Source organism: Filicampus tigris, chromosome 10 (genome assembly GCF_054856515.1).
Source record: "Filicampus tigris isolate MCC_2025a chromosome 10, RoL_Ftig_1.0, whole genome shotgun sequence".
In the NCBI taxonomy this organism is placed as follows: Eukaryota; Metazoa; Chordata; class Actinopteri; order Syngnathiformes; family Syngnathidae; genus Filicampus; species Filicampus tigris.
In genome coordinates, this window is record NC_141226.1 from 25,374,499 (window position 1) to 25,401,993 (window position 27,495).

Sequence of the window (27,495 nt, forward strand, 5' to 3'; positions counted from 1 at the left end):
TGACGGACGGTTTCAACCCGACGCCAGCGAAAAGCTTTCTGCAACGTAGAGGTGATTTTTCGATGAAAGATTGGCGTATCAGGCAAATTGTTTGCGATGCATTTGTTTTGGGTTGATTGTAAATACCATTTCAACGTCTTGTCATGTCAATATCATTTGAGCTCGAATGCGAAGCTTTTGAACAATCGAGACAGTCGAGCGGCATCGCCGCTTTCCAATGCCTTTCCGCTGAATTTGAACGTTGTATAAACTTGAAGCCCCTCTTTTTCCCAACAAGACCGCCGTGCCTTGGGACACCTGGTCGGTGAGTACATATTTGGCTTTGCTGCACTTGAGTTGTGAGTGAAACCGTTTCAGACATCAACTGTGTCCTCCTACTCCCTTCTAGGCTCAGCCAGCCCAGACTGTAAGTACGCACGTCGAAGCTGAATTGAGCAAGAACTTGTTTGGTTGTAGTACTTGTTACAAGACTGACCACATGCTAAAGACCACAAACTATGCAATGCAAATAGCGAGCGGACTGTCCAGCAGCACTTTGTTAGAGTGGCGTCATCAAACTTTAACATGTCATTCCCTGCGTTTGCTCAGGCTTCAGAAAGCGGCTTTGTCGCCGACTGGTCAGCTGACTTTGGTTCAGCGGTCACCAACGGAGAGGCCGCCGCAGGGGAGGCCGCCGCAGGGGAGGCCGCCGCAGGGGAGGCCGCCGCAGGGGAGGCCGCCGCAGGGGAGGCCGTCGCAGGGGAGGCCGCCGCACGGGAGGCCGCCGCACGGGAGGCCGCCGCACGGGAGGCCGCCGCACGGGAGGCCGCCGCACGGGAGGCCGCCGCACGGGAGGCCGCCGCAGGAGCTCCGGAAGGGGCAGAGGGAGGGCATCAGGCTGGAGATGGAGATGGAGATGGAGTCACAACTCCTCCTCCTCCCGCGCCCAAGGACAGTGAGGCAGCAGAGGAAGAGGTTAGCGGCCGAGATGCGCCGTCTCAAACGCACCCCGACCTTCTCTATGGTGCTGCTGATGAACTGGCAGCCGGGCAGGCAGAGTTGGAGGCAAATGTGCCAGCGGGGGGGGGGGGGAGGGAAATCCAACCCCGGGCTCATCCTCACCAACGAGTTTGGTGAGCGGATCGAGGACGGCTCCAGACACGCAAGGGAGAAGCGGTCCGGCTCTCCCGATGGCTCGGAATATGAAAGCGCCGAAGAAGCGGGCCATGGGGCGCAGGGCGGGGGCCGGCCGAGCGCGGACGATCAACACTGGCGGGACCATCGCCCCGATGCTAGAAATGCAGCGGGGTCGCAGGAGACTTCGGCAAGTGGGGCCGGCGCCGCAAAAGAGAGAGATCAGAATCTTGAGCAAAAAACAACGGACACGGTGTTGGCAGATGCCGGAAATGAGGAGTCGGCGTTAACCTGGGCCCAAGCGCATGAGGGAGGCGCGCTCGATGGCGATCCGTTGACAGAAAAGCGGGAACGGGCTACGTTTGACTTGGCCGGCGAAAGCACAATTTGTAACAGTCTTTGTGATGAAACAAAGGAAGGAGTTGCATTAGATGTGGCAGAAGTGCGGGGAGGAGCAGTAGCAGCAGCAGGAGAAGGAGGAGGAGAAGGTGAAGGAGGAGGAGAAGGAGAAGGAGGAGGAGGAGGAGGAGGAAGAGAAGGAGCGGGAGTGCTCCAATCAGATTCTTTTGCCAAAACACAGAAAGGAGGAGTGTTGGATTCCCATCTCTTTGCTGAGCTACAGGGAGGGCATGTGTTTGATTGCGACCCTTTTGCTGAATCATGGGATGGAGGAGCTTTCAATTCTGATCCTTTTGCTGACATCGAGGGAGGAGGCGCATTTGGTTCCGACCCTTTTGCCAAACCACGACAAGCAGGTGGCTTTAGTTCAGATCCTTTTGCCGAAATACCAGACCGCGATTCGTTGGGCTGCGTTCTTTTTGCTGGAAAGAAGGCAGATTTTTGGACATTCGAAGGCAGCTCCGATGCAGAGGGTTTTGTGGGCTCTGCGGATGGCGGGAGCGGGCGGGATCCTTCTGCCAGCAGCAGTCTTTGTGCAGCGTCTACAGATGCTGCGGTCAAGGCCGACGTGTCCCGGAAGCAAGCTGGCAAGAGCAGCTGCTCGGACCCTTCTCGCGAACACGCGAGCTCAACCGCGGACGTTCAAGGTGTAAATGTGACCAAAGTGCGCAAGGAACCTGAAAGTTCGGACATGTCCGAAGATGAGTCTGCAAACCTGAGATTGGGAAAGTTGTACCAAGATGTAGCGAGAGAAAAGCAAGAGGTACACGGTCCCGCGTTTGGCGCGCTAGTTTGGCAGCAAGTAGACGTCCGTCGAGATTGGAAACCTCCCACCGGCCCAAACCTGATCTTTCCTTCGCCTCCTCACCCTTCCCCTCACTGACGCCTGATAGAAGCTTGGCTCGCAAGCATGCGGTCGTTTTTCCTTCGCCGATTTCTTCGATCGGCAATCATCCCGTTTGGCAATTTCAGCAAATCCTGTCCTTTCGGCCATCCATTTATCCGTCTGTCTCCAAGGCCTCAGAACGATCCTTTCCCTGCAGCTTCCTTCAGGCCTCAGAATGATCCTTTCCCCGCAGCTTCCTTCATAACATTTTCCCTGTGCTCCTTCTTGACGTGTCTCTTTGCCCTCTTGACTTTTTGTTTTACCACCGTTTAAGAGTCTTGTCTCTTCTTCAACATGCGTTCCGAAGGAAGCCACTGGCACCTCATTCTTTGCTGACTTTGATCAAATGGTGAGTAGCCTCTTACTGAGTTGCATGCAGTGCGTTGTCGGCTGTTAGGCAATTACTATCAGACCTATCAAATGCAGTCAAGAAAAAGAATTGAACGTGGACCTACTTTGTCTTTGAAGAAGAACGAAGTCAATCCTGCATCGGCCGATGCTTTGGAGACGTCCGATCCAGCGCCTCCCGCTAGTGAACAAGTGCCTCCGGCTTCTCTGGCGGGTGACGATGAACTGCTGCCGGTGCCCCCTGCTGCTGCTGCTGCTGCTGCTGCTGAGGAAAATAAAGGAGAGAGTCGTGGCCCAGCACTGGAAGAAAATCCTTCTGTGAGTTCAACAACACTATTCATTCTAACTTCACTCACTGTAGGCCATCTTCTTAATTGTTCAATCCAATGCCAAATAAATCCACAGCAGGCAGCGACGGTAAAACCACCGTCCAAAAGCCAAATGCACGGCTCGTCGGTCATCGCACTCCGGCTGCATGAAGCCGAGACCGCCGCCCGCCACGCTTGTATTGCGCTGGGGGAAACCCTGCATACGGTGGGGGGACGCCGTGCATCATTTACTCCATTTTATTTTGTCAAGCGGTTGCACAAATAGTCATCTGGATCCAGATACATTTTGGAAGTAGATCTATAGTCTCGGGATTTCATGACACTACGAGCTGGCGCTCACGGGAAATGTGGTCGGCTTCAGGAAAAACACTCGCGCTTTTGCCGTTGCCATAATCAACGGAAACGGAAAGTTTCCCCGGTAGCGCTTGAACGATACGCATCCCGAGACATAAATGGACGGAAAAGAGCTGAAACCTGTGCAGTCCCTCCCTGCTTCGTGCCGACAAGGCTGAGACATTGTTGACTCGAATAATTGTTTTTCCAGATCAGGGACTTCATATTTGGTTATAACATAGGCGGTCCTTCGGCTCACCGGCCGAACAAAAGGCGCGTGGTGACTGAAAATAGCCGAAATTGAGTGAGCGAAAGCCCTGCGGCCAGTTGTCATCCTAACGTGACGATCCCTGCAAAGTGCGCACGTCACACTCGGACCAACGTCAGGGAAACATCAGTCAGACGTCAAGTTGAAAGCGCTCCTCCTGCCAGGACGCTGCCCGCCCTCCTTCTCGTTCGACCCAAAATGTACAAACCTGAGCGCGATAGTCTTCCTCTTTGTGGCTTTTAATCCCGACGCATTTGCCATCAAATCAAATTTGGACCTGCGCCAAAGTCAATTGGTGCGTCCTTGCGCAGGAAACGATGCCCATCCCATCTGTGGTGATTGAGCCCGCCTCCAGCAACGAAGGCGATGACGACCGCGACGCAGACATCATCTCACCCTCGGCTATTGGTGACAACTGCGCGGCGGACGACAAACCTCCAAACAAAGCCCCGGGTTCGTCTCCCGGGGGTCTCCCTGGCGACTTCCTGTACAAGGTCAGACTTTTTCACAAGTATTGAAATTGCTTTGAAGGAAAGGTTGGCGGACACCTTTGCCTTATCGAAAAGCCGAACGCTGCTTGAAGCAATGAAAGCGGTGAAAATTGGGCAGGTGGAGACGATGCACGACTTTGAGGCTGCCAACAGTGATGAGCTGGACCTGAAGCAAGGTGATGTGGTCTTGGTGGTCCCCACCGCTTCAGCGGAGGATCAGGTGAGCACAGTCGCGCGCCGTCGCCCGTGTCTGCGGAGGGATGTCAAATGACGGAGCCGTGTCTTTCTGTGCCGCCCGCCGCTGCAGGAAGCCGGCTGGCTGACTGGATTCAAGCAAAGCGACTGGATGGTGCTGGGAGCTGGAGCTCAAAAGGGACTTTTCCCAGAAAACTTTACTCGGCGTTTGGAATGAGAAGCCTTCCTGCCCGCGTGTACGCGATGCCTTGTAAAACACTGCTGGACTTTTCCCAGGATCAACCTGAGCCCCGCGCTCCCCCCTTTGCACGAGTTCAAGGAATCAAAACATTGGTACGTGTTTGTGTGCATGTTCCACCTCGAGAGGCTATAAAGCATATTGTCCCCCTCAAGTATAACGCTGTGTTCAAGAATTCTTCGGAGTCATGACTTCGTTCTCGAACGCAACTGAAGTGATGTACTTGATCACACTTATGTGTGCGACTGTGCTCATATTTTGTTTGTTGGTTAGTGTAGTGTGGCAACAAGTTGTGATATTTCATAGTTATTTCCAATTATATATATTGTATCATCACGCAATCTTATTGTTCTTTGAACATGCTCGTGTAACGGAGAGAAAGGCGATTGTCTTGTGAAAGAGTCGAAGTTCACCTGCGTGTCAGAGACGAAACGTGAAATCATTACGCAAGAGATGAAATGTGCAAATGGAAAATGGTATCATATCACAGTGTTGAATTGTCTCAATAAAAATGTCTATGTCAAGTTTAATTTGTCACTGTATGTTTTGAAAGTTGATGAGCTAAAAACATAGGCCGAGTTCTCCTTTGGTCGGACGCGGGTTACCGGGGCCCCCCTCGGGAGGTGGGGCTCCGGTGCGAGCGTCTGCTGGCCGGGCCTTCGTTATATTTATGTAATTCACGTGAGGATCGGGATTTGGACCCGTACGCAGATATGACACGGGTGTTGTAGAGTAAAAAGTCAGGGGGTTAGGGTTAGGGTTAGGGTTAGGGTTAGGGTTAGGGGGTTAGGGTTAGGGTTAGGGTTAGGGTTAGGGTTAGGGTTAGGGTTAGGGGTTAGGGTTAGGGTTAGGGTTAGGGTTAGGGTTAGGGGTTAGGGTTAGGGTTAGGGTTAGGGTTAGGGTTAGGGTTAGGGGGGGGGTTAGGGTTAGGGTTAGGGTTAGGGTTAGGGTTAGGGGTTAGGGTTAGGGTTAGGGTTAGGGTTAGGGTTAGGGTTAGGGTTAGGGTTAGGGGGTTAGGGTTAGGGTTAGGGTTAGGGTTAGGGTTAGGGTTAGGGTTAGGGTTAGGGTTAGGGTTAGGGGTTAGGGTTAGGGTTAGGGGGTTAGGGTTAGGGTTAGGGTTAGGGTTAGGGTTAGGGTTAGGGTTAGGGGTTAGGGGTTAGGGTTAGGGTTAGGGTTAGGGTTAGGGTTAGGGTTAGGGTTAGGGGTTAGGGTTAGGGTTAGGGTTAGGGTTAGGGTTAGGGTTAGGATAAAAGGGCTGAGCCCTCCCCCTCGTAGGATAGGGAAATCTTTCCCCTCTCCTGGAGCGGGAGGGAGGCGCACTGTCCATCCACCCCGGGCCCCTCCCAGCACCACCATCCCTGTCTCGGCGTGCGGGCTGGCGACGTCGCCCATATCGGACTTCGGTCCAGCCGCCGTCCATCTTCTCTTGTTTGGTTTTGTTGTTATTTTTTTCTTTTCAATATTTAGTAATCACTAATTAGTAGTATTATTTATAATAAGTTATTATTTTATACTTATATTTATTTTTAATAGGTGTAGCCTTTGCTATTTAATTAATAATAAACAGAGTATTATTTATAATAAGTTATTATTTTATACTTATATTTATTTTTAATAGGTGTAGCCTTTGCTATTTAATTAATCATAAACAGAAAAGAAATGAAACAAACAGACATAAACAGTCAAAAAATGATTAATCAAAAACTAGTGTGCCCCAACAACGTTTCGGCTGATTTAGAGCCTTCTTCAGGTTGATAGCACACTATACTAACTGCAGACCTTGTCTCTTCTATGTCACCATTCAGACTGAACAAAACCAAACTAGTGCATGTATTTATAAAGAAATAATGGCGTCCACAAAAAGTGCAAACAAAAATGAAACATTCAACTTTGCTTTAACCAACCATCAAGTTAAATGCAATTACATATATATTTATATTAAATCAACCTTATTTGAACATTTTATGTTTTTATTATTTTAACAGTTTTATATATGTTTTTTGTTTGTTTTTTTCTGTTTTATAATATTTTTAGTATTTTTGATTTTTTAAAAAAATGATTAACAGTTAGAATTGGAAAGTAGGGTCAAATATAATCAAAGGTAGGGTTGAAATTAGGGTTAGGGTTGGATTAAGAAATTAGGTTTAATATTAGTTTGAGATTAGGGTTAGAGTTTTAGGGTTAGGGTTAGGGTTAGGGTTAGGGTTAGGGTTAGGGTTAGGGTTAGGGGTTAGGGTTAGGGTTAGGGTTAGGGTTAGGGTTAGAGTTGAAACTAGGTTGAAACTAGGGTTGAGATTAGGGATAGAGATTAGGGTTGGAAATTAGGGTTGAGATTAGGGTTAGGAATTAGGGTTAGGGTTAGATTAAGAATTAGGGTTAAGAGAATTGAAACTAGGGTTGAGATTAGGGTTAGAAATGAAGGTTGAGATTAGGGTTGGAAATTAGGGTTAGGGTTAGAAATAGGGTTAGGGTTAGGATTCAAAGACTGGGGTTGAGATTAGGGTTAGAAATTAGGGTTGAGATTAGGGTTAGAAATTAGAATCAAAGTTAGATTAAGAATTAGGGTTAAAATTAGAATAGAAATTAGGGTTGAGATTAGGGTTAGGGTTATATTAAGAAGTAGGATTAGGATTCAAATTGAAACGAGGGTTGAGATTGGGATTAGCGTTTGAGATTAGGGATTTTAAAAGATGCAGATTGAGACTGGGGTTGAGATTAGGGTTAGTTTTAGGGTCAGATTAAGATATTGATTGCGGTTAGAATTTAGGATTAAGACTTCATTTTAAGAAGGGTTGAGATTAGGGCAAAAAAGTATGAGTAAAGATAGGGATTATCGGTTCCCAGTATTTAAACCACATGGGACTCGAGTCCCAAGTAGCCAAATCCAGCGTCGTTCCATGGCCTTCCTCTGCTCGTCAGACCAAAACGCGTTACGCTGTAGTCCCGCAATGCGGAGGGATTCGACTCCGTGGGCCATGAAATGGAGGACCAGTGGTCTATCCAGTTCTTTTTTATTTTTTATTATATATCTGTGTTGTGTCAAGCGCAACATCAGAGAGTTCTTCGTTTCCCCCACATATTTCACGCCGCATTTACGACAAAATATTAAATAGACACAGTTCACCGACCTCGGGTTAAAACCTTGCTCGATCTTAAAGATGGTCTTGTCTTGGACATTTCTAACAAATTTAAGGTCTGAAAAGTGTCTACTTAATGGTTGAGGTTTTTTGTTTTCTAATGACGGCAAATTAGCACGAACGAGGAAGTCCTTCAGATTTTTATTCCTCCTGAAGGCAGATATTACCCTCGCTTGGGGCATCCACGTCGCCGAGGACAAAATTTGATGAAAATTCCGCCTCAATTTGCCTTGGAGTAAATTGCCCATTGAGGAGTAGGTTCCAATGAATGGAACTAACCTAGTTGGATCCCTATCTTGCCTATCCTGGAATGTTTTCAGGCAGCGTCGTAAAAATGACCGGGAGTAACCCCGAGTCCGTAGGGCTCCGAATAAGGTAAGTACAGCTTCTTTGAAGTCTTCTTGTCTTGTGCAAATTCGGTGGAAGCGAAGAATTTGTGATTTCACGACACCCCTGAACGTATGGGCTGGATGAAAGCTCGACCTGTGCACCAAGGCATGTGTGTCTGTAACTTTAAAATGAACTTTTACATCCAACACAGACGTCTGATCAAATCTTTCTCCTTTGAACACTGTTGTATCCAGAAAATCAATAGATTGCCGATTAATTTCCGTTTTCAATTTAATCGAAGAATCATGCGAATTCAGAATACTGACAAATTTCCAAAATTGTTGTTCCGTCCCCGTCCAAATACCCCATATGTCATCAAGATATCTTAAGTAACATGTTGGTTTCTGTTCACATTTTGCCAGTACCTCTTCTTCCCAATTTGCCATGAATATATTTGCATAGGCCGGGGCAAATTTCTTTCCCATCGCCGTGCCTTTAATTTGTAAGTAATAACTTTCATTGAAAACAAAGTCATTTCTGTTCAAATTAATCTCTAACAATTCCAGCAATTCCGCATCCGGACGTTTAGGATCAGGGAACTTTTGAAAGATCCTTCTCACACAATCTATACCAGCAGGAATGGGAATGTTGGTGTACAAACTGTCCACATCCATCGAAAAGAACAAGAAGTCAGAGGTAATCCTCAAGGCCTTCACCATCTCTATAAAGTGATACGTGTCTCTCACATATGCCGGATGTTTGACTGAAAGTGGATTGAGGTAGTAATCCAGATATTCCGCCGTGGCATACGTGTCGCTCCCACAGTCCGAAACTATCGGTCTCCCCGGGGGAACCTCGAATGGTATTGTCCACTTTTCGGGACTTTTATGAATTTTGGGGAGAATATAAAATCGCCGTTCCCTAGGTTCCAAATTCCCTATCAGATATCGTTGCTGCCTCGCTGTTATAAATTAGGGTTAGGGTTAGGGTTAGGGTTAGGGTTAGGGTTAGGGTTAGGGTTAGGGTTAGGGTTAGGGGTTAGGGTTAGGGTTAGGGTTAGGGTTAGGGTTAGGGTTAGGAGGAAGGGTCTGAGCCCTCCCCCTCACAGGATAGGGGAAAGAGTTCCCCCTCCTGGAGCGGGAGGATGGTGCACGGTCCTTCCTCCCTTGGCCACCCCAATCGCCAAAGTCCCCCTCACGGCGTACGGGCTGGCGACGCCGCCCATAGCGGACCTCCGTCCAGCCCCCATCCATTCTATACTATTTTTTGATTTTACTGTATTTTATATATATATCCAAATAGGAGTCGCCTTTGTTATTTAAGTATGAATAAAAATGCTATTTAATAATCAAATATGTTATTTTTACTTTTATTTATCCAATTAGGGGTCGCCTTTGTTATTTAAGTAATAAACAAAATGTCCCAAAAAAAATTGTAAAAGTAAAAGTAAACATAAAATGTTCTTAATTCCAAAACCAAGTTATTGTTTTTAAGAGTAAAATCGAATGAATATGTGTGCCTCAACAACGTTTCGGCTCATCTAGGAGCCTTCATCAGGTTTTTAGCACACTGTATTAACTGCTGATGTTGTCTCTTCCTTGTCTCCGTTCAGACTGAACAAAACCAAACCAATGTGTGTGTTTCATAGAAAAACAATGACGTCCACAAAAAGTGGAAACAAAAATGAAACTTTGCTAAAACAAATAACCAAGTTTTGCAAATTACATATATATTGTTATTAAATCAACCCTATTTGAACATTTTACGTTTTTATTATTTTAACAGTTTTATATATATTTTTGTTTGTTTTTTCTGTTTTATAGTATTTTTATTTGTATTTATTTGTTTATTTTTGGAAAAAATGACCGAACTAGAACGTAGGGTAGAGATAGGGGTTAGAAATTAGAGTTATATTAAGAATTAGGGTTAAGAGAATCAAAATTAGGGTTAGGGTTAGGGTTAGGGTTAGGGTTAGGGTTAGGTATAGGCATGATAACCACGATCAGCCACTGGCTAGGGTTAGGGTTAGGGTTAGGGTTAGGGTTAGGGTTAGGGTTAGGGTTAGGGTTAGGGTTAGGGGTTAGGGGTTAGGGTTAGGGTTAGGGTTAGGGTTAGGGTTAGGGGTTAGGGGTTAGGGTTAGGGTTAGGGTTAGGGTTAGGGTTAGGGTTAGGGGTTAGGGTTAGGGTTAGGGTTAGGGTTAGGGTTAGGGGTTAGGGTTAGGGTTAGGGTTAGGGTTAGGGGTTAGGGGTTAGGGTTAGGGTTAGGGTTAGGGTTAGGGTTAGGGTTAGGGTTAGGGTTAGGGGTTAGGGTTAGGGTTAGGGTTAGGAGGAAGGGTCTGAGCCCTCCCCCTCACAGGATAGGGGAAAGAGTTCCCCCTCCTGGAGCGGGAGGATGGTGCACGGTCCTTCCTCCCTTGGCCACCCCAATCGCCAAAGTCCCCCTCACGGCGTACGGGCTGGCGACGCCGCCCATAGCGGACCTCCGTCCAGCCCCCATCCATTCTATACTATTTTTTGATTTTACTGTATTTTATATATATATATATCCAAATAGGAGTCGCCTTTGTTATTTAAGTATGAATAAAAATGCTATTTAATAATCAAATATGTTATTTTTACTTGTATTTATCCAATTAGGAGTCGCCTTTGTTATTTAAGTAATAAACAAAATGTCCCAAAAAAAATTGTAAAAGTAAAAGTAAACATAAAATGTTCTTAATTCCAAAACCAAGTTATTGTTTTTAAGAGTAAAATCGAATGAATATGTGTGCCTCAACAACGTTTCGGCTCCAACCGAGCCTTCCTCAGGTCTGGCACACACACAAAAAAACTCCAATAGATGCTGCCTCTTTGCTCTCCAAACGCCAACTGACAGGTTGTTCCCAAAAGCTAAAATATATTTTCCTCTCTTGTAACTTCCAAAACAAAAACTAAAATGCAACAAACTTTTGCCCTCAATAAAAAACCACATACCCCCTCAAATTAACCCCATAATAACCACTAGGAACTCATGCCTATTGCAATAACATAATTTAATGTTTTTTTCTTTTTCTTTTATTTTCTATATTTTTTAATTCTGTTTTATTTTTGTTTTGTACTTTTTTTCTCTTTTTTAGTTATGTTTACATTGTAGTATATATTTATATTAAGTGGGGGATGGATGGGGATAGAAATTAGGGTTAAGAAAACCATTAGGGTTAGGGTTAGGGTTAGGGTTAGGGTTAGGGTTAGGGTTAGGGTTAGAGCTAGGGTTAGGGTTAGGGTTAGGGTTAGGGTTAGGGTTTAGGGTTAGGGTTAGGGTTAGGGTTAGGGTTAGGGTTAGGGGTTAGGGTTAGGGTTAGGGTTAGGGTTAGGGTTAGGGTTAGGGTTAGGATTAGGGTTAGGGTTAGGATTAGGGTTAAGATTAGAGCTGCATAGTAGGGTTGAAATTAGGGATTTCTCTTAGAGCCAGAAAGTAGGGTTGAGATTAGGGTTAGGGTCAAATTTAATCAGAAATTCAGTAACTATCGGCCTTCGGCATTCAGGCCATGTGGGACTCGGGTCCCAAGTCGCCAAATCCAACACCGTTCCACAGCCTTCCTTTTGCTATCCGACCAAGCGGCATTACGCTGCAGCCCCGCAATCCGCAGCGATTCCACCCCATGGTCAATAAAATGGAGGACTAGTGGTCTATCCATTTCCTTCTTGTTACTCACATTGTACCTATGTTGTGTCAAGCGTAACATCAATGAATTCCTGGTTTCTCCCACATACTTAGCACCGCATTTCCCACAAAAAATCAGATAAACACAATTCGTAGACCTCGGGCTGAATCCCTGTCCAATCTTATAGATGGTCCTGTCACAGGCATTTCTTACAAATCTAAGGCGCGAAAAGTGTCTACTGAGTGGCTGCGATTTTTGTATTTCCAACGGTGGCAATTTAGCCCGAATAAGTAAATCCTTTAAGTTTTTATTTCTCCTAAAAGCCGATATAAGCGTTGATTGAGGCATCCATGCCGTCTGAGTCAATATTTGCTGAAAATTTTGTTTCAGTTTACCCTGAAGAATATTACCCATTGATGAGTAAGTTGCGATGAGTGGAACCAGCATAGTTCGATCTCTGTCACGCCGATTTTGGAAGGTCTTCAGGCAGTGTCGTAAAAACGACCTTGAGTATCCTCGATTTCGTAGGACTTTAAATAGGGTTGTAACTGCTGTTCTGAAGTCCTCCTGTCTTGTACAGATTCGATGGAAGCGAAGGAGTTGAGATTTCACAATCCCCTTGTATGTATGGTTTGGATGGAAACTGGATTTATGCACCAAAGCATGTGTATCTGTAATTTTGAAATGTACTTTTATGTCCAATTTGGAAGTCTCCGCAAAATGTTCCCCTTTATATATTGTTGTATCCAAAAAATCTATTGATTGGCGACTAATTTCTGTTTTTAATTGAATTGAAGGATCATGCGAGTTCAGTACCCCTACAAAGTCCCAAAATTGTTGATCAGTCCCTGTCCAAATGCCCCAAATATCATCTAGATACCTCAAATAACACACTGGCTTCTGTTTACATTTGGTTAATACTTCCTCCTCCCAATTTGCCATGAAAATGTTTGCATAGGCTGGGGCAAATTTCTTCCCCATTGCCGTACCTTTAATTTGCAGATAGTAATTCCCATTGAAAACAAAATCATTTCTGGTCAAATTAATGTTTAATAATTCCAGTAGTTCATTGTCCGGACGTTTGGGATCGGGATACTTTTGGAAAATCCTTCTTACACATTCAATCCCAGATGGGATCGGAATGTTAGTGTATAAGCTCTCGACATCCATCGAGAAAAACAGGAAGTCTGAGGTGATCCTCAAGGCTTTCACCATTTTTATAAAATGATATGTGTCCCTCACATATGACGGATGCCTGACAGAAAGTGGATTGAGATAGTAGTCTAAATACTCAGCTGTGGTATACGTATCACTCCCACAGTCGGAGACTATTGGTCTCCCTGGGGGGACTTCAAATGGGATGGTCCACTTCTCGGGACATTTGTGGATTTTGGGAAGGATATAAAATCGACGTTCCCTCGGCTCCGAATCCCCTGTCAAATACCGTTGCTGCTTAGAATTTATGAATTTTTTCTTTTTTAGTCTACCAACAATTTCTGCCACCTTTGGCAATGTTTCAAAATAAATCGGCTTATCTAATTTTTTATAATATTCCTTATTATTTAGTTGTCTCTCCACCTCCATTACATACTGTTCTCTACTTAAGATAACTATTGCCGAACCCTTGTCGGCTGGTTTAATGACAATATGTCTTGCTCGCATCAATTCTCGCAAGGCCCTCACCTCCGTCACCGTTAAGTTATGTTTTTCTGGCATTGGTGCCCAATGTTTCTCAAAGGCTATTGTGTCCAATTCTAGCAATTGTCCAATTTCACAGGGTAATTCTTCTATTGGAGGTGCCCAAGTGGACGGGCCCACAAAGGGTAAAGGCTTTCTACAGCTTGAATTTTTGAAATACGATATCAATTTAAGCCTTCTGTGATAATTTTGGAGATCCCATTGGAATTGTGCTTTTTGATCCTTTCCCACGCCCAGTGATGGTATAAAGGACAACCCTTTGCGAAGTACATTCAATTGCGGTCTAGACAATGTGAAATTCTTTGCCAAAACCACCACATCATGTGCCACCACGGATCGTGTTTCTGTAGCCCCTTCATTATCGAGACTTATAGGGCGGTCAAGTTTAAAAACTCAATCCAATGAGCAAACATCGCTTCCGCCGTCTCCCTAGTCCAGTGTACATCGTCAGCCTCCACTTGAAATCGGGCTGCCGGTAGTAGGGGAATGTATCCCATGTTCCTCTGGATGTGGTTATTCAAATCGCGAAGGTTGTCCTGCTCATCTGTCGGAAGAGCCTCCGAAAAATTGACCAGGGGGATCCAAACTTCCGCATAAGGGAACTTCCGTCTTGTGGATCGGGTAATTCCCTGGAGATTTTTGACAGTGGTCTCCTTACATTTGTTGGCTCTGCTGTTTATTCCAAACGCCAACACAATTTTTTCAACCACCAAATCGTCTGGTACCCTGGTTTTCTCCATGAGCCCCTGTCCATGACGGAAGTGGCTCCCCGGATAGCATTCCACCTGCAAATCGGCATTAAAGAAAGCCGGAATTCGGGCCAAATTTGAGTCCCCAATGATGAGCCACTTTTTTGTCACCTCCAGATCCCAGTCAGTAAGTTTCCTTTGGGTGTTTTGGTGGCAATTCACCCTAAATTGCTGGGGCGCCTGACTAGTGACTCTATCACTTGGGGTCAGGGAGGGATCGTCTGTCCGCTCTCCCGATCTGTGGACCACTACCTGATCTGGTTCCAAGGTAATGAGAGTACCACCACCATCCTCGGACTCGGAAACTTCCTCTAATAAGTGTTGCAAGTGTCGGACTGTGGGTGGTCGGGCTGGAGTTTCCAGCACCAACATCTCTTCGAGGTTCTCGATTTGAGGACTCAACCACAGTTCATCCTCCACATTCCTCTCAGTCAAAACCACCCCTCTATTTGTCCTGGAGGTCCTAGGAGCCTCTACATACTCCTCAATTAGAGGTGCCATTGTCAGAGTTGGTCCCATGATTGGGGCCTCCTGAATCTCCATAGGTTCCCAAGGGAGTCTCCCCCTGGCTTCTCTGCGTTCTCGAGGGGGTCCAATTTGGACCTCCTCCTCCAACTGAACAGGGTTAGGTGCCCGGGTTGGTGAATGGGTGACAGAAACCGGCGTGGAGTGCCGTGGGATCTGCTCAGTGTCTGGATGGTTTCTGTCTAGTTTGGCAACCTCCAAAGCTTCTGTGAGTCTCCCCCTGGCTTCTCTGCGTTCTCGAGGGGGTCCAATTTGGAATTCCCCATGATTCTGAGCCACCTCCAACTGAACAGGGTTAGGTACCCGGGCTGGTGAACGGGTTCCAGTAACCGGTGTGGAGTTCCGTGGGATCTGCTCGGTGTCTGGATCATTACTGTCCAGTCTGGCAACCACCAAAGCTTCCGCTTTACGCAGTACCTCTCTTGTGATACGGGGCAACTTCTTCTTAGCCCATCTGACAGCCACCCCATAGGCCGCCCTCCACTCCGGGATGAGCAGGTCTGGTAGCTCCCCCAGAAATTCTTCCAAACAATCCTGGTAATGTTCCATCAATATCAGGCAGGTGGTGTAGCCCCAGTTCTTTGCATTCCCCACTACAAAGTCCAACGAATGTTGCTTTGGGAAAGCTGGTTTAATTGTTGATGCCAACATTTCCACCATCTTCGCAATCATTCTTGGTTGCTGATTGCCCTCCTTCTGGTCCACATTGCGTAGATGGTGGACCACCTTGATAACTGCAAACAATTTTCGTACCAGTCTCCCAAATTGGGGATCCGCCGCTTGACGTAGCACATCAGATTCTTGTGCCCGTGGGGAAGGCCCATGTCGGGTCGATCCCCCAAGATTTTGGCGAACCGCCGCTGCATAAGTGCGGTACGTGGGACCGGCATACCGAGTGGACCTGGGAGGAGGCACTGGCAGGTTAGGAGGAAGGGTCTGAGCCCTCCCCCTCACAGGATAGGGGAAAGAGTTCCCCCTCCTGGAGCGGGAGGATGGTGCACGGTCCTTCCTCCCTTGGCCACCCCAATCGCCAAAGTCCCCCTCACGGCGTACGGGCTGGCGACGCCGCCCATAGCGGACCTCCGTCCAGCCCCCATCCATTCTATACTATTTTTTGATTTTACTGTATTTTATATATATATATATCCAAATAGGAGTCGCCTTTGTTATTTAAGTATGAATAAAAATGCTATTTAATAATCAAATATGTTATTTTTACTTGTATTTATCCAATTAGGAGTCGCCTTTGTTATTTAAGTAATAAACAAAATGTCCCAAAAAAAATTGTAAAAGTAAAAGTAAACATAAAATGTTCTTAATTCCAAAACCAAGTTATTGTTTTTAAGAGTAAAATCGAATGAATATGTGTGCCTCAACAACGTTTCGGCTCCAACCGAGCCTTCCTCAGGTCTGGCACACACACAAAAAAACTCCAATAGATGCTGCCTCTTTGCTCTCCAAACGCCAACTGACAGGTTGTTCCCAAAAGCTAAAATATATTTTCCTCTCTTGTAACTTCCAAAACAAAAACTAAAATGCAACAAACTTTTGCCCTCAATAAAAAACCACATACCCCCTCAAATTAACCCCATAATAACCACTAGGAACTCATGCCTATTGCAATAACATAATTTAATGTTTTTTTCTTTTTCTTTTATTTTCTATATTTTTTAATTCTGTTTTATTTTTGTTTTGTACTTTTTTTCTCTTTTTTAGTTATGTTTACATTGTAGTATATATTTATATTAAGTGGGGGATGGATGGGGATAGAAATTAGGGTTAAGAAAACCATTAGGGTTAGGGTTAGGGTTAGGGTTAGGGTTAGGGTTAGGGTTAGGGTTAGAGCTAGGGTTAGGGTTAGGGTTAGGGTTAGGGTTAGGGTTTAGGGTTAGGGTTAGGGTTAGGGTTAGGGTTAGGGTTAGGGGTTAGGGTTAGGGTTAGGGTTAGGGTTAGGGTTAGGGTTAGGGTTAGGATTAGGGTTAGGGTTAGGATTAGGGTTAAGATTAGAGCTGCATAGTAGGGTTGAAATTAGGGATTTCTCTTAGAGCCAGAAAGTAGGGTTGAGATTAGGGTTAGGGTCAAATTTAATCAGAAATTCAGTAACTATCGGCCTTCGGCATTCAGGCCATGTGGGACTCGGGTCCCAAGTCGCCAAATCCAACACCGTTCCACAGCCTTCCTTTTGCTATCCGACCAAGCGGCATTACGCTGCAGCCCCGCAATCCGCAGCGATTCCACCCCATGGTCAATAAAATGGAGGACTAGTGGTCTATCCATTTCCTTCTTGTTACTCACATTGTACCTATGTTGTGTCAAGCGTAACATCAATGAATTCCTGGTTTCTCCCACATACTTAGCACCGCATTTCCCACAAAAAATCAGATAAACACAATTCGTAGACCTCGGGCTGAATCCCTGTCCAATCTTATAGATGGTCCTGTCACAGGCATTTCTTACAAATCTAAGGCGCGAAAAGTGTCTACTGAGTGGCTGCGATTTTTGTATTTCCAACGGTGGCAATTTAGCCCGAATAAGTAAATCCTTTAAGTTTTTATTTCTCCTAAAAGCCGATATAAGCGTTGATTGAGGCATCCATGCCGTCTGAGTCAATATTTGCTGAAAATTTTGTTTCAGTTTACCCTGAAGAATATTACCCATTGATGAGTAAGTTGCGATGAGTGGAACCAGCATAGTTCGATCTCTGTCACGCCGATTTTGGAAGGTCTTCAGGCAGTGTCGTAAAAACGACCTTGAGTATCCTCGATTTCGTAGGACTTTAAATAGGGTTGTAACTGCTGTTCTGAAGTCCTCCTGTCTTGTACAGATTCGATGGAAGCGAAGGAGTTGAGATTTCACAATCCCCTTGTATGTATGGTTTGGATGGAAACTGGATTTATGCACCAAAGCATGTGTATCTGTAATTTTGAAATGTACTTTTATGTCCAATTTGGAAGTCTCCGCAAAATGTTCCCCTTTATATATTGTTGTATCCAAAAAATCTATTGATTGGCGACTAATTTCTGTTTTTAATTGAATTGAAGGATCATGCGAGTTCAGTACCCCTACAAAGTCCCAAAATTGTTGATCAGTCCCTGTCCAAATGCCCCAAATATCATCTAGATACCTCAAATAACACACTGGCTTCTGTTTACATTTGGTTAATACTTCCTCCTCCCAATTTGCCATGAAAATGTTTGCATAGGCTGGGGCAAATTTCTTCCCCATTGCCGTACCTTTAATTTGCAGATAGTAATTCCCATTGAAAACAAAATCATTTCTGGTCAAATTAATGTTTAATAATTCCAGTAGTTCATTGTCCGGACGTTTGGGATCGGGATACTTTTGGAAAATCCTTCTTACACATTCAATCCCAGATGGGATCGGAATGTTAGTGTATAAGCTCTCGACATCCATCGAGAAAAACAGGAAGTCTGAGGTGATCCTCAAGGCTTTCACCATTTTTATAAAATGATATGTGTCCCTCACATATGACGGATGCCTGACAGAAAGTGGATTGAGATAGTAGTCTAAATACTCAGCTGTGGTATACGTATCACTCCCACAGTCGGAGACTATTGGTCTCCCTGGGGGGACTTCAAATGGGATGGTCCACTTCTCGGGACATTTGTGGATTTTGGGAAGGATATAAAATCGACGTTCCCTCGGCTCCGAATCCCCTGTCAAATACCGTTGCTGCTTAGAATTTATGAATTTTTTCTTTTTTAGTCTACCAACAATTTCTGCCACCTTTGGCAATGTTTCAAAATAAATCGGCTTATCTAATTTTTTATAATATTCCTTATTATTTAGTTGGGTGGAAGGGTCTGAGCCCTCCCCCTCACAGGATAGGGGAAAGAGTTCCCCCTCCTGGAGCGGGAGGATGGTGCACGGTCCTTCCTCCCTTGGCCACCCCAATCGCCAAAGTCCCCCTCACGGCGTACGGGCTGGCGACGCCGCCCATAGCGGACCTCCGTCCAGCCCCCATCCATTCTATACTATTTTTTGATTTTACTGTATTTTATATATATATATATCCAAATAGGAGTCGCCTTTGTTATTTAAGTATGAATAAAAATGCTATTTAATAATCAAATATGTTATTTTTACTTGTATTTATCCAATTAGGAGTCGCCTTTGTTATTTAAGTAATAAACAAAATGTCCCAAAAAAAATTGTAAAAGTAAAAGTAAACATAAAATGTTCTTAATTCCAAAACCAAGTTATTGTTTTTAAGAGTAAAATCGAATGAATATGTGTGCCTCAACAACGTTTCGGCTCCAACCGAGCCTTCCTCAGGTCTGGCACACACACAAAAAAACTCCAATAGATGCTGCCTCTTTGCTCTCCAAACGCCAACTGACAGGTTGTTCCCAAAAGCTAAAATATATTTTCCTCTCTTGTAACTTCCAAAACAAAAACTAAAATGCAACAAACTTTTGCCCTCAATAAAAAACCACATACCCCCTCAAATTAACCCCATAATAACCACTAGGAACTCATGCCTATTGCAATAACATAATTTAATGTTTTTTTCTTTTTCTTTTATTTTCTATATTTTTTAATTCTGTTTTATTTTTGTTTTGTACTTTTTTTCTCTTTTTTAGTTATGTTTACATTGTAGTATATATTTATATTAAGTGGGGGATGGATGGGGATAGAAATTAGGGTTAAGAAAACCATTAGGGTTAGGGTTAGGGTTAGGGTTAGGGTTAGGGTTAGGGTTAGGGTTAGAGCTAGGGTTAGGGTTAGGGTTAGGGTTAGGGTTAGGGTTTAGGGTTAGGGTTAGGGTTAGGGTTAGGGTTAGGGTTAGGGGTTAGGGTTAGGGTTAGGGTTAGGGTTAGGGTTAGGGTTAGGATTAGGGTTAGGGTTAGGATTAGGGTTAAGATTAGAGCTGCATAGTAGGGTTGAAATTAGGGATTTCTCTTAGAGCCAGAAAGTAGGGTTGAGATTAGGGTTAGGGTCAAATTTAATCAGAAATTCAGTAACTATCGGCCTTCGGCATTCAGGCCATGTGGGACTCGGGTCCCAAGTCGCCAAATCCAACACCGTTCCACAGCCTTCCTTTTGCTATCCGACCAAGCGGCATTACGCTGCAGCCCCGCAATCCGCAGCGATTCCACCCCATGGTCAATAAAATGGAGGACTAGTGGTCTATCCATTTCCTTCTTGTTACTCACATTGTACCTATGTTGTGTCAAGCGTAACATCAATGAATTCCTGGTTTCTCCCACATACTTAGCACCGCATTTCCCACAAAAAATCAGATAAACACAATTCGTAGACCTCGGGCTGAATCCCTGTCCAATCTTATAGATGGTCCTGTCACAGGCATTTCTTACAAATCTAAGGCGCGAAAAGTGTCTACTGAGTGGCTGCGATTTTTGTATTTCCAACGGTGGCAATTTAGCCCGAATAAGTAAATCCTTTAAGTTTTTATTTCTCCTAAAAGCCGATATAAGCGTTGATTGAGGCATCCATGCCGTCTGAGTCAATATTTGCTGAAAATTTTGTTTCAGTTTACCCTGAAGAATATTACCCATTGATGAGTAAGTTGCGATGAGTGGAACCAGCATAGTTCGATCTCTGTCACGCCGATTTTGGAAGGTCTTCAGGCAGTGTCGTAAAAACGACCTTGAGTATCCTCGATTTCGTAGGACTTTAAATAGGGTTGTAACTGCTGTTCTGAAGTCCTCCTGTCTTGTACAGATTCGATGGAAGCGAAGGAGTTGAGATTTCACAATCCCCTTGTATGTATGGTTTGGATGGAAACTGGATTTATGCACCAAAGCATGTGTATCTGTAATTTTGAAATGTACTTTTATGTCCAATTTGGAAGTCTCCGCAAAATGTTCCCCTTTATATATTGTTGTATCCAAAAAATCTATTGATTGGCGACTAATTTCTGTTTTTAATTGAATTGAAGGATCATGCGAGTTCAGTACCCCTACAAAGTCCCAAAATTGTTGATCAGTCCCTGTCCAAATGCCCCAAATATCATCTAGATACCTCAAATAACACACTGGCTTCTGTTTACATTTGGTTAATACTTCCTCCTCCCAATTTGCCATGAAAATGTTTGCATAGGCTGGGGCAAATTTCTTCCCCATTGCCGTACCTTTAATTTGCAGATAGTAATTCCCATTGAAAACAAAATCATTTCTGGTCAAATTAATGTTTAATAATTCCAGTAGTTCATTGTCCGGACGTTTGGGATCGGGATACTTTTGGAAAATCCTTCTTACACATTCAATCCCAGATGGGATCGGAATGTTAGTGTATAAGCTCTCGACATCCATCGAGAAAAACAGGAAGTCTGAGGTGATCCTCAAGGCTTTCACCATTTTTATAAAATGATATGTGTCCCTCACATATGACGGATGCCTGACAGAAAGTGGATTGAGATAGTAGTCTAAATACTCAGCTGTGGTATACGTATCACTCCCACAGTCGGAGACTATTGGTCTCCCTGGGGGGACTTCAAATGGGATGGTCCACTTCTCGGGACATTTGTGGATTTTGGGAAGGATATAAAATCGACGTTCCCTCGGCTCCGAATCCCCTGTCAAATACCGTTGCTGCTTAGAATTTATGAATTTTTTCTTTTTTAGTCTACCAACAATTTCTGCCACCTTTGGCAATGTTTCAAAATAAATCGGCTTATCTAATTTTTTATAATATTCCTTATTATTTAGTTGTCTCTCCACCTCCATTACATACTGTTCTCTACTTAAGATAACTATTGCCGAACCCTTGTCGGCTGGTTTAATGACAATATGTCTTGCTCGCATCAATTCTCGCAAGGCCCTCACCTCCGTCACCGTTAAGTTATGTTTTTCTGGCATTGGTGCCCAATGTTTCTCAAAGGCTATTGTGTCCAATTCTAGCAATTGTCCAATTTCACAGGGTAATTCTTCTATTGGAGGTGCCCAAGTGGACGGGCCCACAAAGGGTAAAGGCTTTCTACAGCTTGAATTTTTGAAATACGATATCAATTTAAGCCTTCTGTGATAATTTTGGAGATCCCATTGGAATTGTGCTTTTTGATCCTTTCCCACGCCCAGTGATGGTATAAAGGACAACCCTTTGCGAAGTACATTCAATTGCGGTCTAGACAATGTGAAATTCTTTGCCAAAACCACCACATCATGTGCCACCACGGATCGTGTTTCTGTAGCCCCTTCATTATCGAGACTTATAGGGCGGTCAAGTTTAAAAACTCAATCCAATGAGCAAACATCGCTTCCGCCGTCTCCCTAGTCCAGTGTACATCGTCAGCCTCCACTTGAAATCGGGCTGCCGGTAGTAGGGGAATGTATCCCATGTTCCTCTGGATGTGGTTATTCAAATCGCGAAGGTTGTCCTGCTCATCTGTCGGAAGAGCCTCCGAAAAATTGACCAGGGGGATCCAAACTTCCGCATAAGGGAACTTCCGTCTTGTGGATCGGGTAATTCCCTGGAGATTTTTGACAGTGGTCTCCTTACATTTGTTGGCTCTGCTGTTTATTCCAAACGCCAACACAATTTTTTCAACCACCAAATCGTCTGGTACCCTGGTTTTCTCCATGAGCCCCTGTCCATGACGGAAGTGGCTCCCCGGATAGCATTCCACCTGCAAATCGGCATTAAAGAAAGCCGGAATTCGGGCCAAATTTGAGTCCCCAATGATGAGCCACTTTTTTGTCACCTCCAGATCCCAGTCAGTAAGTTTCCTTTGGGTGTTTTGGTGGCAATTCACCCTAAATTGCTGGGGCGCCTGACTAGTGACTCTATCACTTGGGGTCAGGGAGGGATCGTCTGTCCGCTCTCCCGATCTGTGGACCACTACCTGATCTGGTTCCAAGGTAATGAGAGTACCACCACCATCCTCGGACTCGGAAACTTCCTCTAATAAGTGTTGCAAGTGTCGGACTGTGGGTGGTCGGGCTGGAGTTTCCAGCACCAACATCTCTTCGAGGTTCTCGATTTGAGGACTCAACCACAGTTCATCCTCCACATTCCTCTCAGTCAAAACCACCCCTCTATTTGTCCTGGAGGTCCTAGGAGCCTCTACATACTCCTCAATTAGAGGTGCCATTGTCAGAGTTGGTCCCATGATTGGGGCCTCCTGAATCTCCATAGGTTCCCAAGGGAGTCTCCCCCTGGCTTCTCTGCGTTCTCGAGGGGGTCCAATTTGGACCTCCTCCTCCAACTGAACAGGGTTAGGTGCCCGGGTTGGTGAATGGGTGACAGAAACCGGCGTGGAGTGCCGTGGGATCTGCTCAGTGTCTGGATGGTTTCTGTCTAGTTTGGCAACCTCCAAAGCTTCTGTGAGGAGGAAGGGTCTGAGCCCTCCCCCTCACAGGATAGGGGAAAGAGTTCCCCCTCCTGGAGCGGGAGGATGGTGCACGGTCCTTCCTCCCTTGGCCACCCCAATCGCCAAAGTCCCCCTCACGGCGTACGGGCTGGCGACGCCGCCCATAGCGGACCTCCGTCCAGCCCCCATCCATTCTATACTATTTTTTGATTTTACTGTATTTTATATATATATATATCCAAATAGGAGTCGCCTTTGTTATTTAAGTATGAATAAAAATGCTATTTAATAATCAAATATGTTATTTTTACTTGTATTTATCCAATTAGGAGTCGCCTTTGTTATTTAAGTAATAAACAAAATGTCCCAAAAAAAATTGTAAAAGTAAAAGTAAACATAAAATGTTCTTAATTCCAAAACCAAGTTATTGTTTTTAAGAGTAAAATCGAATGAATATGTGTGCCTCAACAACGTTTCGGCTCCAACCGAGCCTTCCTCAGGTCTGGCACACACACAAAAAAACTCCAATAGATGCTGCCTCTTTGCTCTCCAAACGCCAACTGACAGGTTGTTCCCAAAAGCTAAAATATATTTTCCTCTCTTGTAACTTCCAAAACAAAAACTAAAATGCAACAAACTTTTGCCCTCAATAAAAAACCACATACCCCCTCAAATTAACCCCATAATAACCACTAGGAACTCATGCCTATTGCAATAACATAATTTAATGTTTTTTTCTTTTTCTTTTATTTTCTATATTTTTTAATTCTGTTTTATTTTTGTTTTGTACTTTTTTTCTCTTTTTTAGTTATGTTTACATTGTAGTATATATTTATATTAAGTGGGGGATGGATGGGGATAGAAATTAGGGTTAAGAAAACCATTAGGGTTAGGGTTAGGGTTAGGGTTAGGGTTAGGGTTAGGGTTAGGGTTAGAGCTAGGGTTAGGGTTAGGGTTAGGGTTAGGGTTAGGGTTTAGGGTTAGGGTTAGGGTTAGGGTTAGGGTTAGGGTTAGGGGTTAGGGTTAGGGTTAGGGTTAGGGTTAGGGTTAGGGTTAGGGTTAGGATTAGGGTTAGGGTTAGGATTAGGGTTAAGATTAGAGCTGCATAGTAGGGTTGAAATTAGGGATTTCTCTTAGAGCCAGAAAGTAGGGTTGAGATTAGGGTTAGGGTCAAATTTAATCAGAAATTCAGTAACTATCGGCCTTCGGCATTCAGGCCATGTGGGACTCGGGTCCCAAGTCGCCAAATCCAACACCGTTCCACAGCCTTCCTTTTGCTATCCGACCAAGCGGCATTACGCTGCAGCCCCGCAATCCGCAGCGATTCCACCCCATGGTCAATAAAATGGAGGACTAGTGGTCTATCCATTTCCTTCTTGTTACTCACATTGTACCTATGTTGTGTCAAGCGTAACATCAATGAATTCCTGGTTTCTCCCACATACTTAGCACCGCATTTCCCACAAAAAATCAGATAAACACAATTCGTAGACCTCGGGCTGAATCCCTGTCCAATCTTATAGATGGTCCTGTCACAGGCATTTCTTACAAATCTAAGGCGCGAAAAGTGTCTACTGAGTGGCTGCGATTTTTGTATTTCCAACGGTGGCAATTTAGCCCGAATAAGTAAATCCTTTAAGTTTTTATTTCTCCTAAAAGCCGATATAAGCGTTGATTGAGGCATCCATGCCGTCTGAGTCAATATTTGCTGAAAATTTTGTTTCAGTTTACCCTGAAGAATATTACCCATTGATGAGTAAGTTGCGATGAGTGGAACCAGCATAGTTCGATCTCTGTCACGCCGATTTTGGAAGGTCTTCAGGCAGTGTCGTAAAAACGACCTTGAGTATCCTCGATTTCGTAGGACTTTAAATAGGGTTGTAACTGCTGTTCTGAAGTCCTCCTGTCTTGTACAGATTCGATGGAAGCGAAGGAGTTGAGATTTCACAATCCCCTTGTATGTATGGTTTGGATGGAAACTGGATTTATGCACCAAAGCATGTGTATCTGTAATTTTGAAATGTACTTTTATGTCCAATTTGGAAGTCTCCGCAAAATGTTCCCCTTTATATATTGTTGTATCCAAAAAATCTATTGATTGGCGACTAATTTCTGTTTTTAATTGAATTGAAGGATCATGCGAGTTCAGTACCCCTACAAAGTCCCAAAATTGTTGATCAGTCCCTGTCCAAATGCCCCAAATATCATCTAGATACCTCAAATAACACACTGGCTTCTGTTTACATTTGGTTAATACTTCCTCCTCCCAATTTGCCATGAAAATGTTTGCATAGGCTGGGGCAAATTTCTTCCCCATTGCCGTACCTTTAATTTGCAGATAGTAATTCCCATTGAAAACAAAATCATTTCTGGTCAAATTAATGTTTAATAATTCCAGTAGTTCATTGTCCGGACGTTTGGGATCGGGATACTTTTGGAAAATCCTTCTTACACATTCAATCCCAGATGGGATCGGAATGTTAGTGTATAAGCTCTCGACATCCATCGAGAAAAACAGGAAGTCTGAGGTGATCCTCAAGGCTTTCACCATTTTTATAAAATGATATGTGTCCCTCACATATGACGGATGCCTGACAGAAAGTGGATTGAGATAGTAGTCTAAATACTCAGCTGTGGTATACGTATCACTCCCACAGTCGGAGACTATTGGTCTCCCTGGGGGGACTTCAAATGGGATGGTCCACTTCTCGGGACATTTGTGGATTTTGGGAAGGATATAAAATCGACGTTCCCTCGGCTCCGAATCCCCTGTCAAATACCGTTGCTGCTTAGAATTTATGAATTTTTTCTTTTTTAGTCTACCAACAATTTCTGCCACCTTTGGCAATGTTTCAAAATAAATCGGCTTATCTAATTTTTTATAATATTCCTTATTATTTAGTTGTCTCTCCACCTCCATTACATACTGTTCTCTACTTAAGATAACTATTGCCGAACCCTTGTCGGCTGGTTTAATGACAATATGTCTTGCTCGCATCAATTCTCGCAAGGCCCTCACCTCCGTCACCGTTAAGTTATGTTTTTCTGGCATTGGTGCCCAATGTTTCTCAAAGGCTATTGTGTCCAATTCTAGCAATTGTCCAATTTCACAGGGTAATTCTTCTATTGGAGGTGCCCAAGTGGACGGGCCCACAAAGGGTAAAGGCTTTCTACAGCTTGAATTTTTGAAATACGATATCAATTTAAGCCTTCTGTGATAATTTTGGAGATCCCATTGGAATTGTGCTTTTTGATCCTTTCCCACGCCCAGTGATGGTATAAAGGACAACCCTTTGCGAAGTACATTCAATTGCGGTCTAGACAATGTGAAATTCTTTGCCAAAACCACCACATCATGTGCCACCACGGATCGTGTTTCTGTAGCCCCTTCATTATCGAGACTTATAGGGCGGTCAAGTTTAAAAACTCAATCCAATGAGCAAACATCGCTTCCGCCGTCTCCCTAGTCCAGTGTACATCGTCAGCCTCCACTTGAAATCGGGCTGCCGGTAGTAGGGGAATGTATCCCATGTTCCTCTGGATGTGGTTATTCAAATCGCGAAGGTTGTCCTGCTCATCTGTCGGAAGAGCCTCCGAAAAATTGACCAGGGGGATCCAAACTTCCGCATAAGGGAACTTCCGTCTTGTGGATCGGGTAATTCCCTGGAGATTTTTGACAGTGGTCTCCTTACATTTGTTGGCTCTGCTGTTTATTCCAAACGCCAACACAATTTTTTCAACCACCAAATCGTCTGGTACCCTGGTTTTCTCCATGAGCCCCTGTCCATGACGGAAGTGGCTCCCCGGATAGCATTCCACCTGCAAATCGGCATTAAAGAAAGCCGGAATTCGGGCCAAATTTGAGTCCCCAATGATGAGCCACTTTTTTGTCACCTCCAGATCCCAGTCAGTAAGTTTCCTTTGGGTGTTTTGGTGGCAATTCACCCTAAATTGCTGGGGCGCCTGACTAGTGACTCTATCACTTGGGGTCAGGGAGGGATCGTCTGTCCGCTCTCCCGATCTGTGGACCACTACCTGATCTGGTTCCAAGGTAATGAGAGTACCACCACCATCCTCGGACTCGGAAACTTCCTCTAATAAGTGTTGCAAGTGTCGGACTGTGGGTGGTCGGGCTGGAGTTTCCAGCACCAACATCTCTTCGAGGTTCTCGATTTGAGGACTCAACCACAGTTCATCCTCCACATTCCTCTCAGTCAAAACCACCCCTCTATTTGTCCTGGAGGTCCTAGGAGCCTCTACATACTCCTCAATTAGAGGTGCCATTGTCAGAGTTGGTCCCATGATTGGGGCCTCCTGAATCTCCATAGGTTCCCAAGGGAGTCTCCCCCTGGCTTCTCTGCGTTCTCGAGGGGGTCCAATTTGGACCTCCTCCTCCAACTGAACAGGGTTAGGTGCCCGGGTTGGTGAATGGGTGACAGAAACCGGCGTGGAGTGCCGTGGGATCTGCTCAGTGTCTGGATGGTTTCTGTCTAGTTTGGCAACCTCCAAAGCTTCTGTG

General features: G+C 44.7%; 4 protein-coding genes across 4 annotated transcripts in view; 1 reads left to right on the forward strand and 3 right to left on the reverse strand.

Moving 5' to 3' along the window:
- Window positions 1-5,130, forward strand: part of LOC147141585 (uncharacterized) — a 15,155-nt gene extending 10,025 nt beyond the window's left edge. The window contains 10 exon segments of the mRNA XM_086042725.1: window positions 278-304; window positions 389-406; window positions 589-1,059; window positions 1,061-2,275; window positions 2,706-2,747; window positions 2,867-3,064; window positions 3,152-3,280; window positions 3,988-4,170; window positions 4,286-4,387; window positions 4,475-5,130. Coding sequence (XP_085898851.1) covers window positions 278-304; window positions 389-406; window positions 589-1,059; window positions 1,061-2,275; window positions 2,706-2,747; window positions 2,867-3,064; window positions 3,152-3,280; window positions 3,988-4,170; window positions 4,286-4,387; window positions 4,475-4,579 — 2,490 coding nt within the window. The 3' untranslated portion in view covers window positions 4,580-5,130.
- Window positions 5,010-9,292, reverse strand: LOC147141586 (uncharacterized). The gene is made up of 3 exons (XM_086043200.1): window positions 9,174-9,292; window positions 8,038-8,949; window positions 5,010-5,013 (listed from the first exon to the last, which is right to left on the reverse strand). The coding sequence occupies exons 1-3, from the start codon at window positions 9,290-9,292 to the stop codon at window positions 5,010-5,012; spliced, it is 1,035 nt and encodes a 344-aa protein (XP_085899326.1).
- Window positions 9,293-16,803: 7,511 nt separating this feature from the next.
- LOC147141587 (uncharacterized) lies at window positions 16,804-18,644 on the reverse strand. The gene is made up of 3 exons (XM_086043208.1): window positions 18,618-18,644; window positions 17,323-18,295; window positions 16,804-16,868 (listed from the first exon to the last, which is right to left on the reverse strand). The coding sequence occupies exons 1-3, from the start codon at window positions 18,642-18,644 to the stop codon at window positions 16,804-16,806; spliced, it is 1,065 nt and encodes a 354-aa protein (XP_085899334.1).
- A 1,041-nt stretch (window positions 18,645-19,685) lies between these two features.
- On the reverse strand, window positions 19,686-23,141 carry LOC147141588 (uncharacterized). Its single transcript, XM_086043209.1, has 6 exons — window positions 23,115-23,141; window positions 22,509-22,871; window positions 22,233-22,292; window positions 21,951-22,136; window positions 20,205-21,177; window positions 19,686-19,750 (listed from the first exon to the last, which is right to left on the reverse strand). The coding sequence occupies exons 1-6, from the start codon at window positions 23,139-23,141 to the stop codon at window positions 19,686-19,688; spliced, it is 1,674 nt and encodes a 557-aa protein (XP_085899335.1).
- Window positions 23,142-27,495: the final 4,354 nt, after the last annotated feature.